This window comes from Garra rufa, chromosome 22 (genome assembly GCF_049309525.1).
Source record: "Garra rufa chromosome 22, GarRuf1.0, whole genome shotgun sequence".
In the NCBI taxonomy this organism is placed as follows: domain Eukaryota; kingdom Metazoa; phylum Chordata; class Actinopteri; order Cypriniformes; family Cyprinidae; genus Garra; species Garra rufa.
The window spans coordinates 370,910-383,709 of NC_133382.1; the positions used below are offsets into that span (position 1 = coordinate 370,910).

At 38.2% G+C, this 12,800-nt stretch overlaps 1 protein-coding gene across 1 annotated transcript in view; it reads right to left on the reverse strand.

Annotated features, from left to right (window-relative positions):
* LOC141298295 (integrin alpha-X) overlaps nt 1–4,382 on the reverse strand; it is a 17,855-nt gene extending 13,473 nt beyond the window's left edge. Inside the window, exons 1-11 of the mRNA XM_073828802.1 lie at nt 4,376–4,382; nt 3,171–3,279; nt 2,837–2,940; nt 2,691–2,761; nt 2,346–2,460; nt 2,133–2,260; nt 1,850–1,995; nt 1,068–1,218; nt 574–721; nt 312–385; nt 1–58 (exon numbers count right to left, since the gene is read on the reverse strand). Coding sequence (XP_073684903.1) covers nt 1–58; nt 312–385; nt 574–721; nt 1,068–1,218; nt 1,850–1,995; nt 2,133–2,260; nt 2,346–2,460; nt 2,691–2,761; nt 2,837–2,940; nt 3,171–3,279; nt 4,376–4,382 — 1,111 coding nt within the window. The remainder of the gene's footprint in view (nt 59–311; nt 386–573; nt 722–1,067; nt 1,219–1,849; nt 1,996–2,132; nt 2,261–2,345; nt 2,461–2,690; nt 2,762–2,836; nt 2,941–3,170; nt 3,280–4,375) is intronic.
* Nucleotides 4,383–12,800: the final 8,418 nt, after the last annotated feature.

Sequence of the window (12,800 nt, forward strand, 5' to 3'; positions counted from 1 at the left end):
ATTCCTGATATCCACCCTTCCCCTGGAAAGCTCCCACAGAACTCATGATAAGGCCAACCTGAACAAAGAGGTTTGTATCGGTTTGTTTTCTGTCCCTCTACACCACTTTTTTTACATGGTGAACCATTGCAACCCTTTAAGCTAAGAAAACTCTTAGTAGTTATAATTTGTTTGCAATTATAACTAAGGATTTTCTTAGCTTAAAGAGTGTGTTGCTGTATCATTTTGATAAGGTCTATTATTAACTGTAGTTGACCAATAAAAAAATGGCTAATAAAAATGGTTTTCAAACGCTTGAGGTGTTGAGATACATTGGATGTAAACACTGCAGTAAATCCATCCTGAGCAAACTCTCTTGTGAAAGAATCACCGGTGGACTGGACACCTGAACGAACATATTAGAAAAACTAATTAAAACAAGTGAATATGATCTTAGATCATACTATAAACATAATATTTGTGTCAAAGATAAAGTTTGTTTTGTTCATGACTCGTGTAACACTGACTGATTTTTTAAATTATTTCCCTCATCTAGACCTTTCTCGTGTTCTTTGCTCTTATCTGTAAATTTACCTTCAATAGCAATGTTTTCTTCCAGTTGTCCACGAATGTCATCCAGTGCTTCAAAGTCAGTCACATTAAACACGTGTTCAGCCACAGGAGCAGACGCAATAACATGTAACTGCTGCTTTGTGTAGGAATCATCAAAAGCTTCACCGATCTTTGGCAATTGAAAAGACAATACAGGTCATTTTGGGACATACAAACATTTAGTCCTGTTATATAGTGTTTAATGCAAAGATAAAGGTGAAAATCTTCACTTTTTTTGACTGATAGTTCATGCAAAGTGTTTTGTCATCAATATAGTCTGAAATTGTGAACACTGTACTAGTCACTGTATATAAATGGGGACTAAAGCTTTCAAACTTAAAACACACACACAGACACACACACAAAAAGAAAGTATAATAAAAGTAGTCAATACAAATTTTATGAACTAAATCAACTAGTTCAGTGAAAAAAACTGACTCAAAAGAGTGACATGGATGAAAAAACATGAATCTCACGCCAATAGCAAACCGGATAATGTTCTTCTTTTCTGCCATTTCAACAGCACCTCCGAGATGAGGTCCATCATTTGATCTACCATCAGTGATAATGATTAGGATTTTAATTGCTGATTGCCTTGCCCCTGCTTCAGTTACGAAAAGCTCTTCCCTGTACAATGGAATTAAGCAAAGCATCATACATAGTGTTGAGAACAGCTATTAGAAGTCACATAGTTTGTGCACATTATGCCTTATAGGTGTTGCAGTTCAAAGTCAGAAAAAACCTATTTGTTTTTCTCCAGTTCACCCAAACATTTTTACTCAAATTAAAATTTGCTGAAACTTTACTTGCTCACCAATGGATCCTCTGCAGTGAATGGGTGCCGTCAGAATGAGAGTCCCAACATCTGATAAAAACATCACAATATTCCAAAAGTAATCCATACCACTCCAGTCCATCAGTTAACATTTTGAGAAGACAAAAGCTGAAACAAATCCACCACTTTTAACTCTATAAATGCATCCATAATCCATAATAACACTTCCTCCAGTAAAAAAAAGTCGTCTCACATCAAACTCCACCCACATATTACTTGTGGATTATTGTCATGTTTTTATCAGCTCTTTGGACTCCCATTCTGATGGCACCCATTGACTGCAGAGGATCCATTGGTGATGGAAAGATATATTTCTTCAAGTCTTTGATGGCCTCAAGATTTTCAGCACATTTTCAGTTTTGGTTGAACTATGTGCTAAAAAGTGCCATTTTGAGATGTGTGTTAACTTTAGATGTGACATACACCGATTTATTTATAGCCTTTGCTGTGTAGGTCCATCCTTTTTGCTGTGTTATATCTCCTATTCTTGTCCTCCATGAATCTATGTCATTGACTGCTTCAAACTTGGAGTGAATTTCAAAACCAGTGGAAAACTGTGCCACAGCAAACTGTAGGAGAAGAAAACATACGTCTGTGGATTACATGTCAGTCTAACAGACCTATCTTAATTTGGTGGTGGGTTGCAATGTGAACCATACTTTTTGAGTAGCATCGAAAGGTAAAAACTGGCCTCATGGGCTCATACCTGAGAATTGCAGTTGGAAAAACTCTGGATTATTGTCAGGACAAAAGTTTTCATTTTGACAAAATCTACGTCTTCTACACTGCCAGAGCCATCCATTAGAAAAGCGATGTCTATTTCTAGAGGGCAGCCTGTGAATGAGGAGTTTAGGAAAACAGGCATACAATTAGAAGAGAAATACAAATAGAAATCAAAGTAATTCTTTATTTCACTTACTTCTCAAAGCACGTGGTATGGGTGCACTCACTACATTGTTTCCGCTGATAATAAAGCACATACCATTGAGGGTGGTAAGTATTTTGCAGTCCTTAGGAATGGTTGGACCACAAACCTGAAAGAGAATCATTTCATCGATAAACATGTCAAACATTGAATCAGTGTTAAAAGTCTCTTTCCATCTTCTACAAATAGCAATATATACAATTAATTTTGTTCTTTATGTACTGTAATTTACCTAAATATAAATCCCAGAATCCAGCGATCAGTACAATATTCAGCCTAACATTAGCATAAGGCATCTGTATATGTATGTATTTGTGTCAGGATGAACATACAACTTACCACTGAATTAGAAGATTGTGTGTCCTTAGTCATAGAAAGTCCAAGAGACATGTTAACAGCTTCAGAAGGCACTGTCATTGAATAAATAATTAACATGTCAAAACAGACTTATTGCTTGTAAATATGAAATATGAAAAGCTAAATACCATTGAATGTCACCGGCAAGCAAGTTTCCTGTGAAATGGCACAGCTATAAACTTGTCCTCTTGCGTTATGGCTGTATTGTACTAAAGGATCACTCACAAGCAAACTATAGAAAAGTCAAAGAAAACATGTGTTATGTTTCAAATATATATTTTATGAATTGTGATGGGTCAATCTAATTTATCCTCCCAGATCCAGGCCATTGTATGCTGTCTAAAGCCAGACGCAAACTGTTCTGGGATAATGGTTGTTCATTCAGTTGTTTCTTGTATACAAAATAGTCTTGAATAAATAAACAAAATAATATTTGTAGTGATTCAAAACCTTTTCTCTCACCTAGATGTATCTCTCTGTATTACTCTATAGCCAAAGCCAACATCATTGTTTCTTGTGAACTTTTTCCAGGTCACAGGATCAATGTTGAATGCCAGCACCGACTGAAACGCTGGATAATGAAAATTAAGACCATTAAAACACACACACACACACACACACACACACACACACACACACACACACACACACACACACACACACACACACACACGCACGCACACGCACGCACACACACACACACACGCACGCACACACACACACACACACACACACACACACAATACTGATCATTTTTTGAGCAATCAGTTTGCTTAAACTGCCAACAATTAAAAAATAAAAAAACATGATTATTCTGAAGACATCAGGTGGGTAAAAAGAAAAACCTTACCTTAAAAATCTTACACTGAAAAAAAAATTCCCATTTGGTATTTTGTCTTGTTTTCCAGCACAAATATAAAAAAAATTTAAAAAAAATCAAGGATCAATTAAGATATTTACTGGAGATGCAAAATAACCCACGAGAAGTGTCTTTTTTCCACTTGAGCCCCTAACCCTCAAAATGTCACATCCCTGCTAAAGTGGAAAGAAAAAGTAAAACTTTAGTTTAGGGACCAATTCTCAGTATTAGCCAACTATGAACTACAACTTGTTTATTAATAGTTAGTAAGGCACTTCTTAAGTTTAAGTTTAGATATGGGGTAGCATTGAGGGATCTAATTACAGAATAAGGAAATAATATAGTGACAACTGTTACTGTTACTTTAAACTAAAGTGTTTCTAACATTTTGCATCTCCAGTAAACATTTCTTGATTTCATAATATTAAGATATTTTTACTGTAAAACAAGACGAACATCCTGAGGAAGAAGTTCATGTTTTGTGGTGTAAGTTTTCCCTGAGGTCCACTTATGATAGTTTGAGCCAAAGCTGTCGTAATTGGGTATTATAGAACTAATTTCCACTCTCTTTGACATTTAGAAACAAACAGGGCTTTTTTGGTATTGTTTAAAAGCCTTAAATATAAATGCCAAAAATATTTTTTTTTTGTTTTGGTTTGCAGTTTTCCCCATCGCTCGAAAACAACCCTCCTGAATTGTGACAGAATAATATAACAGCTCTATGCAGAACCTCATCCCTGTTTCAGGAACTGTTTGAGGAACTACTCAGTTCCTTTAGCAGCAAAGGAACTGTGAGAGGTGCTGCAACCTGTCATTTCTCAAGTGCATAAACTAATGAGAAAGGGTACTCAGTCCTGTTTTTGCCGAATCTTAATGTAATCCATTTTTTAAATATGAAGTATTTCGAAAAGTGGACCGACTCTGAGGTCCAAGCCTGGCTGAGAATTTACTCCAGAAAGGAAATCCAGAGTGTTTTTGCGTCATCAAAGCGTAACAGCAAAGTGTACAGCAACATCTCAGCACAGCTGCTGCAGATTGGGATCCACCACTCAGTCAAGCAGTGTCGGGAAAAGCTTAAAAAACTGAAACAAGACTACAGAAAGATCAAAGACCACAACAACCTAAACGCTTCTGATCAACGGACAGGAAAATGGTATGCATCCATGGACGCAATCCTTGGCCACAATCCAGCATACACTAGAAATGTGGAAAGCAAAGATTTGGCAGGTGTCAGTTTGGAGGCCAGTGACACTGACACATCTGTAAAAGGCAAGTCACTTCTAAATAAAGCTTTAAAATGATAAATATATATCACATTTAACTATGCTCCACATAAGCACTGGTTCAAAGTTAGTGAAACTCTGTGAAGAATGATGTATTTGTAAACTGTGCTGTTAAATTATTTATACATAGTACAATCAGTTGCAGTATATGAGATAAAGTGCATCTGGACTGTTGAGTATGGATTTATTGATGTCTTCATGCTAGGAAAGAGGAAAAGCAAAGACACATTTATAATGCAGGCACTGAAAGAAATGAAGGAGTTGGAGGAGGCCAGGAGGAAGGAAGCCAACACTGCAATGGATCGTTTCTTACAGATTCTGGCAGAGAAAGAGTCTCGAGAGGCAGCAGCGCGGGCGAGAGAACTGGCTGAGGAACGGGCTGCAGCTGCAGAGGCAAGACAACAACAGGCTGCATTTCAGCAGAGCTTTCTGAACATTTTTGCCAAGCTTGTGGAGGGGAAACAAGCCTCTGTCCCACCTACACTCCACTGAAACTTAGCTGCCTGTAATGTATATACTTTTATCGAGGCTTACCGAGATTTTCAAACTTTCTATGCCAAGGACCCCCGAATATGATTATCCCCTTGTACTTCATTCATAATAATTATGTATTTAATGTACAAACACTCATTAATGTGACTTTTGGGGCTTGAAAATAAAATTGATTAATTGCAGTGATTCAGTGATCATGATCAATCATTTTAGGTGCAATTAATTATGTAAAAAAAAATATGTTACATAATTGATTGATCTTCATTGATTGATTTTGTGGCAACAAACAGAAAGTTTGGCTTCTCATAGGGCTGGGCGGTATACCTTTTCATACCGAATACCGGTGTTTTTTTTTTTTTAATGATATTCATTTTTCATATACCCCAATACCGGTGAGTGTGTGCGTACAAAGCTCTGGGAACATGTATGTTGACGCAAACAGAAACCGCAGCTTGCACGTGCTTGTCTGAAGCAACACATCTGAGGTGTGGACGTATTTCAGTATATCTGAGAAAGACCCAGGGTTAGCGATTTGCAAAACTTGTAATGCCGAAATTTCAAGAGGGGGTGTGTCTGCAGTGATGACTAGAGCAGAGATCGGCGCATTGTGCGCAGACAGATGTAGCTTTCAGTGAGAGAAAAACAATGGCTTTACGTTGGTGTTACGTCGCAATATTTTAAAGATATGTCTTTTCTATATACTGTATTTTTATTAATATTTATGCTTTAAAGCCAATGGATATCACACAAGCAACGTGGAAACTGATCAATACGTTAAAGTGAAAGTAAAAACTGACTTTAAGCATCTGATGTGCATTCTTTCAGACAATGAGAGACGATTATACTTCATATGCTGATATTAATTTAGTCCCTTAATATTTTTCTTGTGCCCCGAACATGGTGGGAAAAAAATAAAAAAGAAACGTATTTTGTGTAAGGTTTGTTTTTGAAAGTCTTAAATAAAGCTCTTAATTTTCATTGATGACTGCAGTGTTATTAGGGGGTTATGAAAGTCATAATTATGATTTCAGGTGGTCTAAAATGTGGGGACTGAAAGACAAGGATTGCGATGAAACTTCAAAAGGCTATCCATTGAATAAATATGAGCGCTGCACGTTTCAAAATCATTTGTTGCGCTACTTTGTATACTACCATTCTGACAGCGCCTCCTGCTGGAAGAGAAACGCGTAGACTTGTAAATGTGAACTTGTGAAGAATGCACAATAAAGTGTTGTGTATTTTGACTGCAAATCATGAATTCTGATTTCTTCACCTCATTACAATTATGAGTGCCACTGTCACTTCTTTGTGAACAGCAGCATTTTGTGAGACCAATCAAACCTGGGTTAATACTAGTCCGGTCAATGTAAGCCAATATACTGCAGTAATTATTCTCTAATTTATTAGGAAATGTGGTTAACACCTAGTCATGCATGAAAAAAACAAATACCGTCATATACCGTGATACCGTATAATTTTGAAAAATACCGTGATATAAATTTTTGGTCATACCGCCCAGCTCTAGCTTCTCAACTGACAGAGTGAAGAGGAAGATAAATAACTCATAAGGAAGTTGCCAAACGGATGCTATGGAGTAATAGTTTCTTCTCTAGTAACTGTAACTTGATCTTTACTGAAAATATTTTATGGGGCAGTATATAGAGATTCTTAGTCATATATTTCAGTCTGTGAATACAAAATACTCCAACAGTGCAGCCAGCTTGGAATGATCAAAAAGGTCTGTGCACTGACAACGTCATATTCTAAAATGTTTTACTTTGAAATTACTACTACTACCAAAAATAGTGGTTTAACTAATGGTTGAACTTATCAATACATTCACTATTGATAACTTATCAATAAGCTAACATAATGATAAGAGCTACTGTATATTATGATTTAATATCAAATGTGTAAATTGAATATAGAAATATATAATAGATGTTTTTTTTACTAGATTAACATTTTTGACAAACAAATCTTGTAAAATCAGATGGAAAAGACTTTTTGCTAAATTCTGCTTAAAGGTTGTATCAGCGATTTCAAGCCTGAAACATAAAGTGTCACATTCAGCTGACCTTTCTTCACGATCCGCTCGCTGCCTGCTCCATAAATTGGCTGTAAAAAACCCGCGTCTCTGTGGTCAGCCTAGGGTCCGAGATATGCCAAAAAAACAATCGGTGCTACCAACCATTCCACAGCAAAACAAACAGTGTTCCAACCAATCACTGTCAGGGGGTTGGTCTTGTGGACTTTCATACTGGTGCAGGGATGTGAGGGAGGCAGAGCCAAAGTCCACAAGACCAACGTCCTGACGGTGATTGGTTGGAACACTGTTTGTTTTGCTGTGGAATGGTTGGTAGCACCGACTCTGGCAGGGCCACCATCTTGGCCGGGGATTCTGAGGCCGGCTGTATGGGGCGCTGAGCAGCGGCCGGCAGGCTTGAGCGCGGAGTGGAAGCTGGCCGTATCGGGCTGAGGACAGTGATCGCTACCACTTTGTTTATTTAAATGTTACCCCTTGGTAATATTATTAGGAAATATGGGATTAGTTTCCATTGTTATGCTGATGATACTTAACTATATATTTCAACAAGACCAGATGAAACTAACTTAGCAAAGTTAACAGTGTGTTAAAATTTAAAATGTGAAAGACTGGATGACCAATAATTTTCTACTATTAAATTCAGATAAGACCGAGATATTACTTATTGGACCAAAAAACAGTACACAGAATCTCTTAAACTGCAATTTGCAACTAGACGGATGTACTGTTATTTCCTCTACAGTCAAAAATCTTTGTGTTATATTAGACAGCAACCTGTCTTTTGAAAATCATATTTCTCATGTTACAAAAACAGCATTCTTCCATCTTAGAAACATTGCTAAGCTAAGGAACATGTTACCTGTTTCTGATGCAGAAGAGTTACGTCTAGAATGGACTATTGTAATGCACTACTAGCTGGTTGTCCTGCTTCTTCAATAAATAAGCTACAGGAAGTCCAAAATGCAGCTGCTAGAGTCCTTACCAGGTCAAGAAAATATGATCATATTACCCCAATTTTACAGTCTCTGCACTGGCTACCTATTAGGTTCCATATCACTTACAAAATATTACGTCTTACCTATCTAAGGCCCATAATGGTTTAGCTCCTGCATACATAACTAGTCTCCTACCGCGCTACAATCCCTCACGCTCCCTAACTAGTCTCCCACCGCGCTACAATCCCTCACGCTCCCTAACTAGTCTCCCACCGCGCTACAATCCCTCACGCTCCCTAACTAGTCTCCTACCGCGCTACAATCCCTCACGCTCCCTAACTAGTCTCCCACCGCGCTACAATCCCTCACGCGCTACAATCCCTCACGCTCCCTAACTAGTCTCCTACCGTGCTACAATCCCTCACGCTCCCTAAGTAGTCTCCTACCGCGCTACAATCCCTCACGCTCCCTAACTAGTCTCCCACCGCGCTACAATCTCTCACGATCTCTAACTAATCTCCTCACGCGCTACAATCCCTCACGCTCCCTAACTAGTCTCCTACCGTGCTACAATCCCTCACGCTCCCTAAGTAGTCTCCTACCGCGCTACAATCCCTCACGCTCCCTAACTAGTCTCCCACCGCGCTACAATCTCTCACGATCTCTAACTAATCTCCTACCGCGCTACAATCCCTCACGCTCCCTAACTAGTCTCCTACCGCGCTACAATCCCTCACGATCCCTAACTAGTCTCCCACCGCGCTACAATCTCTCACGATCTCTAACTAATCTCCTACCGCGCTACAATCCCTCACGCTCCCTAACTAGTCTCCTACCGCGCTACAATCCCTCACGATCCCTAACTAGTCTCCCACCGCGCTACAATCTCTCACGATCTCTAACTAATCTCCTACCGCGCTACAATCCCTCACGCTCCCTAACTAGTCTCCTACCGCGCTACAATCCCTCACGCTCCCTAACTAGTCTCCCACCGCGCTACAATCTCTCACGATCTCTAACTAATCTCCTACCGCGCTACAATCCCTCACGCTCCCTAACTAGTCTCCCACCGCGCTACAATCTCTCACGATCTCTAACTAATCTCCCACCGCGCTACAATCCCTCACACTCCCTAACTAGTCTCCCACCACGCTACAATCCCTCACGCCCCCTAACTAGTCTCCCACCACGCTACAATCCATCATGCTATTAAGGTCGCAAAACTCTGGACTTTTAGTAGTACCTAGGATAGCAAAGTCCACTAAAGGAGGGAGAGCCTTTTCACATTTGGCTCCCAAACTCTGGAATAGCCTTCCTGATAGCGTTCGGGGTTCAGACACACTCTCTATGTTTAAATCTAGATTAAAGACTCATCTCTTTAGCCAAGCATCCACATAATGTATCTCATAACGCTGTACTTCAATTACATCTGTTCAAATGCACATCAACATTCTTCAACTTGGGCTAAACATAATTTTTGCTTGGTTGGAACAGCAGCTACTCTAATTATTTCTCTATTTGTTTCTCTGTTTCTGCCACAGGATTTCCATCCGGTGGTAACTAGGAATTACACAAGATTCAGTCTGGATTCAGACCCGAGAAGAGATGATGCCGACCCCTCAAAGGACCGCCGATAATGCCAGCCCTGAAACAACATACAGCACTACACAATTTTTCTAGAAGATTGATTGCAACACATAATCATTACTGTTAGTGATCGTCTGTTTGATTACTCCATAGCTGATTTTAACATTTATATCATATGTACATCGACTTGACATACAGTAGTCACCACTAATAAGTTAATGAATATATTGTAGTAGTCTACATTTTTGTACAGCTGCTTTGTAACGATTTGTATCGTGAAAAGCGCTATACAAATAAACTTGAATTGAATTGAATTGAATTAGAGCCATTTAAATAAAGAATGAGAATGATAAGCTCGATCAAGGGGAAGAAGGAAGATCGAATGGAGTTCAGCTCAAATAACAAACAAAAAAACTTTTAAAAAATTATTTCCCTAAAATGTAACACCTACCTAAACGATGATGACTCCACAACAGAAAAGGGGTGCAATCCATTAACTATGAACACTGTGATCGACCTGTGACACTCCTCATTTTTTTCTTGTATGAGCTTTCCTTTCGAAGCTAGGGAGAATGTTGTCTCACACGCAACATTTTGTGGCATTGTCGCCGTAATAGTGCCGGCGACAGTTATTACAATAATTACACTTAGCTTTGTCTTTGGTTTTTACAAAGTCTAGCAGTTTTACAAATACGAAGCATTTATACTAACTGAATAACCTTTTATCGTGGTTTATCTGGTAATGGTTTCATTGATAATAAATACAAGTTCATTAGGATTTTAAAGACATACATTTTGACAATTTATATTTTTTCTTTTGGTCAATAGGTACTACTCTACATTTGTGCCCGTTTGAAAAAGCTCACATTATATCAATGTACATACTGTTTGGTCTTACCACAAAACAGGTACAAAGAGAGGCAGAAATCCCAGTCCATGGTCATATCGGGGTCAGAGACAGTGGTGACATGAAAGGTGCCAGTTTCCTAGATATATGAATTTGATATATGAAGTCAGAACAACAGTATTTACTCAGAATGATGCAAGAGTCAGTACTTATAACTGAGGAGGGACAGCCAAAAACGCAGAGGAACTGGACATAACGGATCTGAACAACTAAGCAAAAATGACAAAGATAAAATCAAAGGCCATGATGAACCAGGAAATTACGTAAAACTTCAAGAAATACTGCATGTTCTTGGAATGCAATATCATTGTGAGTTTTCAACAACATGACTTAGACTGCAGTGTTGCTTGTAGTTATGCATCAGAGCCAGTTTTCACAAAACATTTTATCTTAGCACTAAGAGTTCTCCTAAATAGCAGTAAAAAATTTAGCTAAGAGTTTTCTCTTAAACCCTATTAACAAAGCTGCTGAGACAAACTTTTAGTTAGGAATAGAGAGAAGTCTTAAGCTGAGTGTAAGGGGCGGGGTTGAGCTCATTACTATGGATGATGTCAGCATGCTCATTAACTATGCACACAGTGATTGGCTGATAGGGGAGGAGTCTCTGTCAGAGATTTGTTCATAGAAATATTGTAGAGCATGATATTAAGTTGCCATATTCAAATAAAGTGTTTTAAAAGATGTTGCCATCAAGATTTTAAAATGCAGGCTAAGTGTCACGAATTAAACAAGTATATGTTCAGCTGATTATCAGCCTTGTGTGCTTCTTATAAACAGTTAGCTGACATGCATATAAACAGCCTTTTTTATTAACAGAATAGAATAATCATAGCAGATAAGATATGCAACTGTAAAAGAAAACCCAAACTGGATGAAATAACATCTGTTACTTCTTGCCCAACTTGTTAATGAAAACAAAGATACGTATAATCCAATATAGAAAATTTGGAGTTGGAACAATCTCCAAAACCAAAAAAATTTTGTGGGAAAAAAAACGTGTGCAAATAAATACAGTGTTTCTAAAAAGTTTAAGTTCTGAGGCAGATTGCCATCAACAGCCATTTTAGGATAGTTGTGATTTGGTCTTAGTGACTTAGGAGTCCTCTTCACTGCTCCTAACATTTCACAGATTTAGGAGCTAGTTTTAGCGCTAAAATACTTTGTGAAATACTCTTAGAGCAAAAATTTAGGAGTCCTAAATTTAGGACTGACACACCCACTATTTTTAAGATTTTCTCCTAAATCAGCAAGTTAGGAGCTACTTTTAGCCTTAAGATGTTTTGTAAATACGGGCCCCGTTCAATAAACAAGAAGTTTATACACTCAAAAAAAAAAAAAAAATCGGTCTAAACATAAACTTTATGTAATTAAATTACAGTTTTTCCATGCATTTGGATTACATAGTTTTAATATAAACATATTAATGAACTTAATGTGATTCATATGCATCAGTCATACGTGAATGAAACGGGTAAGATTTATGTAATAGTTCCCAGTGTTAAACAAGCACTGCTCAGTGTTCATGTGTTTCCACACTACAGAGTGTTCAAGTAGCATTGACACAGTGTTGGAGTTCAGGAGATCATTATGTGATGATTGACCATTAATGATGAACACCTGCTGAACGACCAATGGAAAGACCAACACAAGAACTACAACTGACTTCAGCCACAGAGGAAATCAACTGAAATGAAACAATACATTAAGACCCCGTTTACAGGAAGGGAAGACGCAGATATTTCCCTGCGGTTTGGCCTCTCATTTACACGAAAACCCAGTTATTATCACAGAAAACGATTCTTTCTAAAAAACTCCGGCCTAAGGCTACGTTTACATTAATCCGGATACATTTGAAAACGGAGTTTTAATTTTAAAACGCTCTCCGTCCACACTGCGTTTCCAAGCGTTTTCCAAAAGTTTCTCATCCACACTGAAACGTAGGAAAACATCAAATTCGCCTTACTGCGCATGCGTAAAGCCTC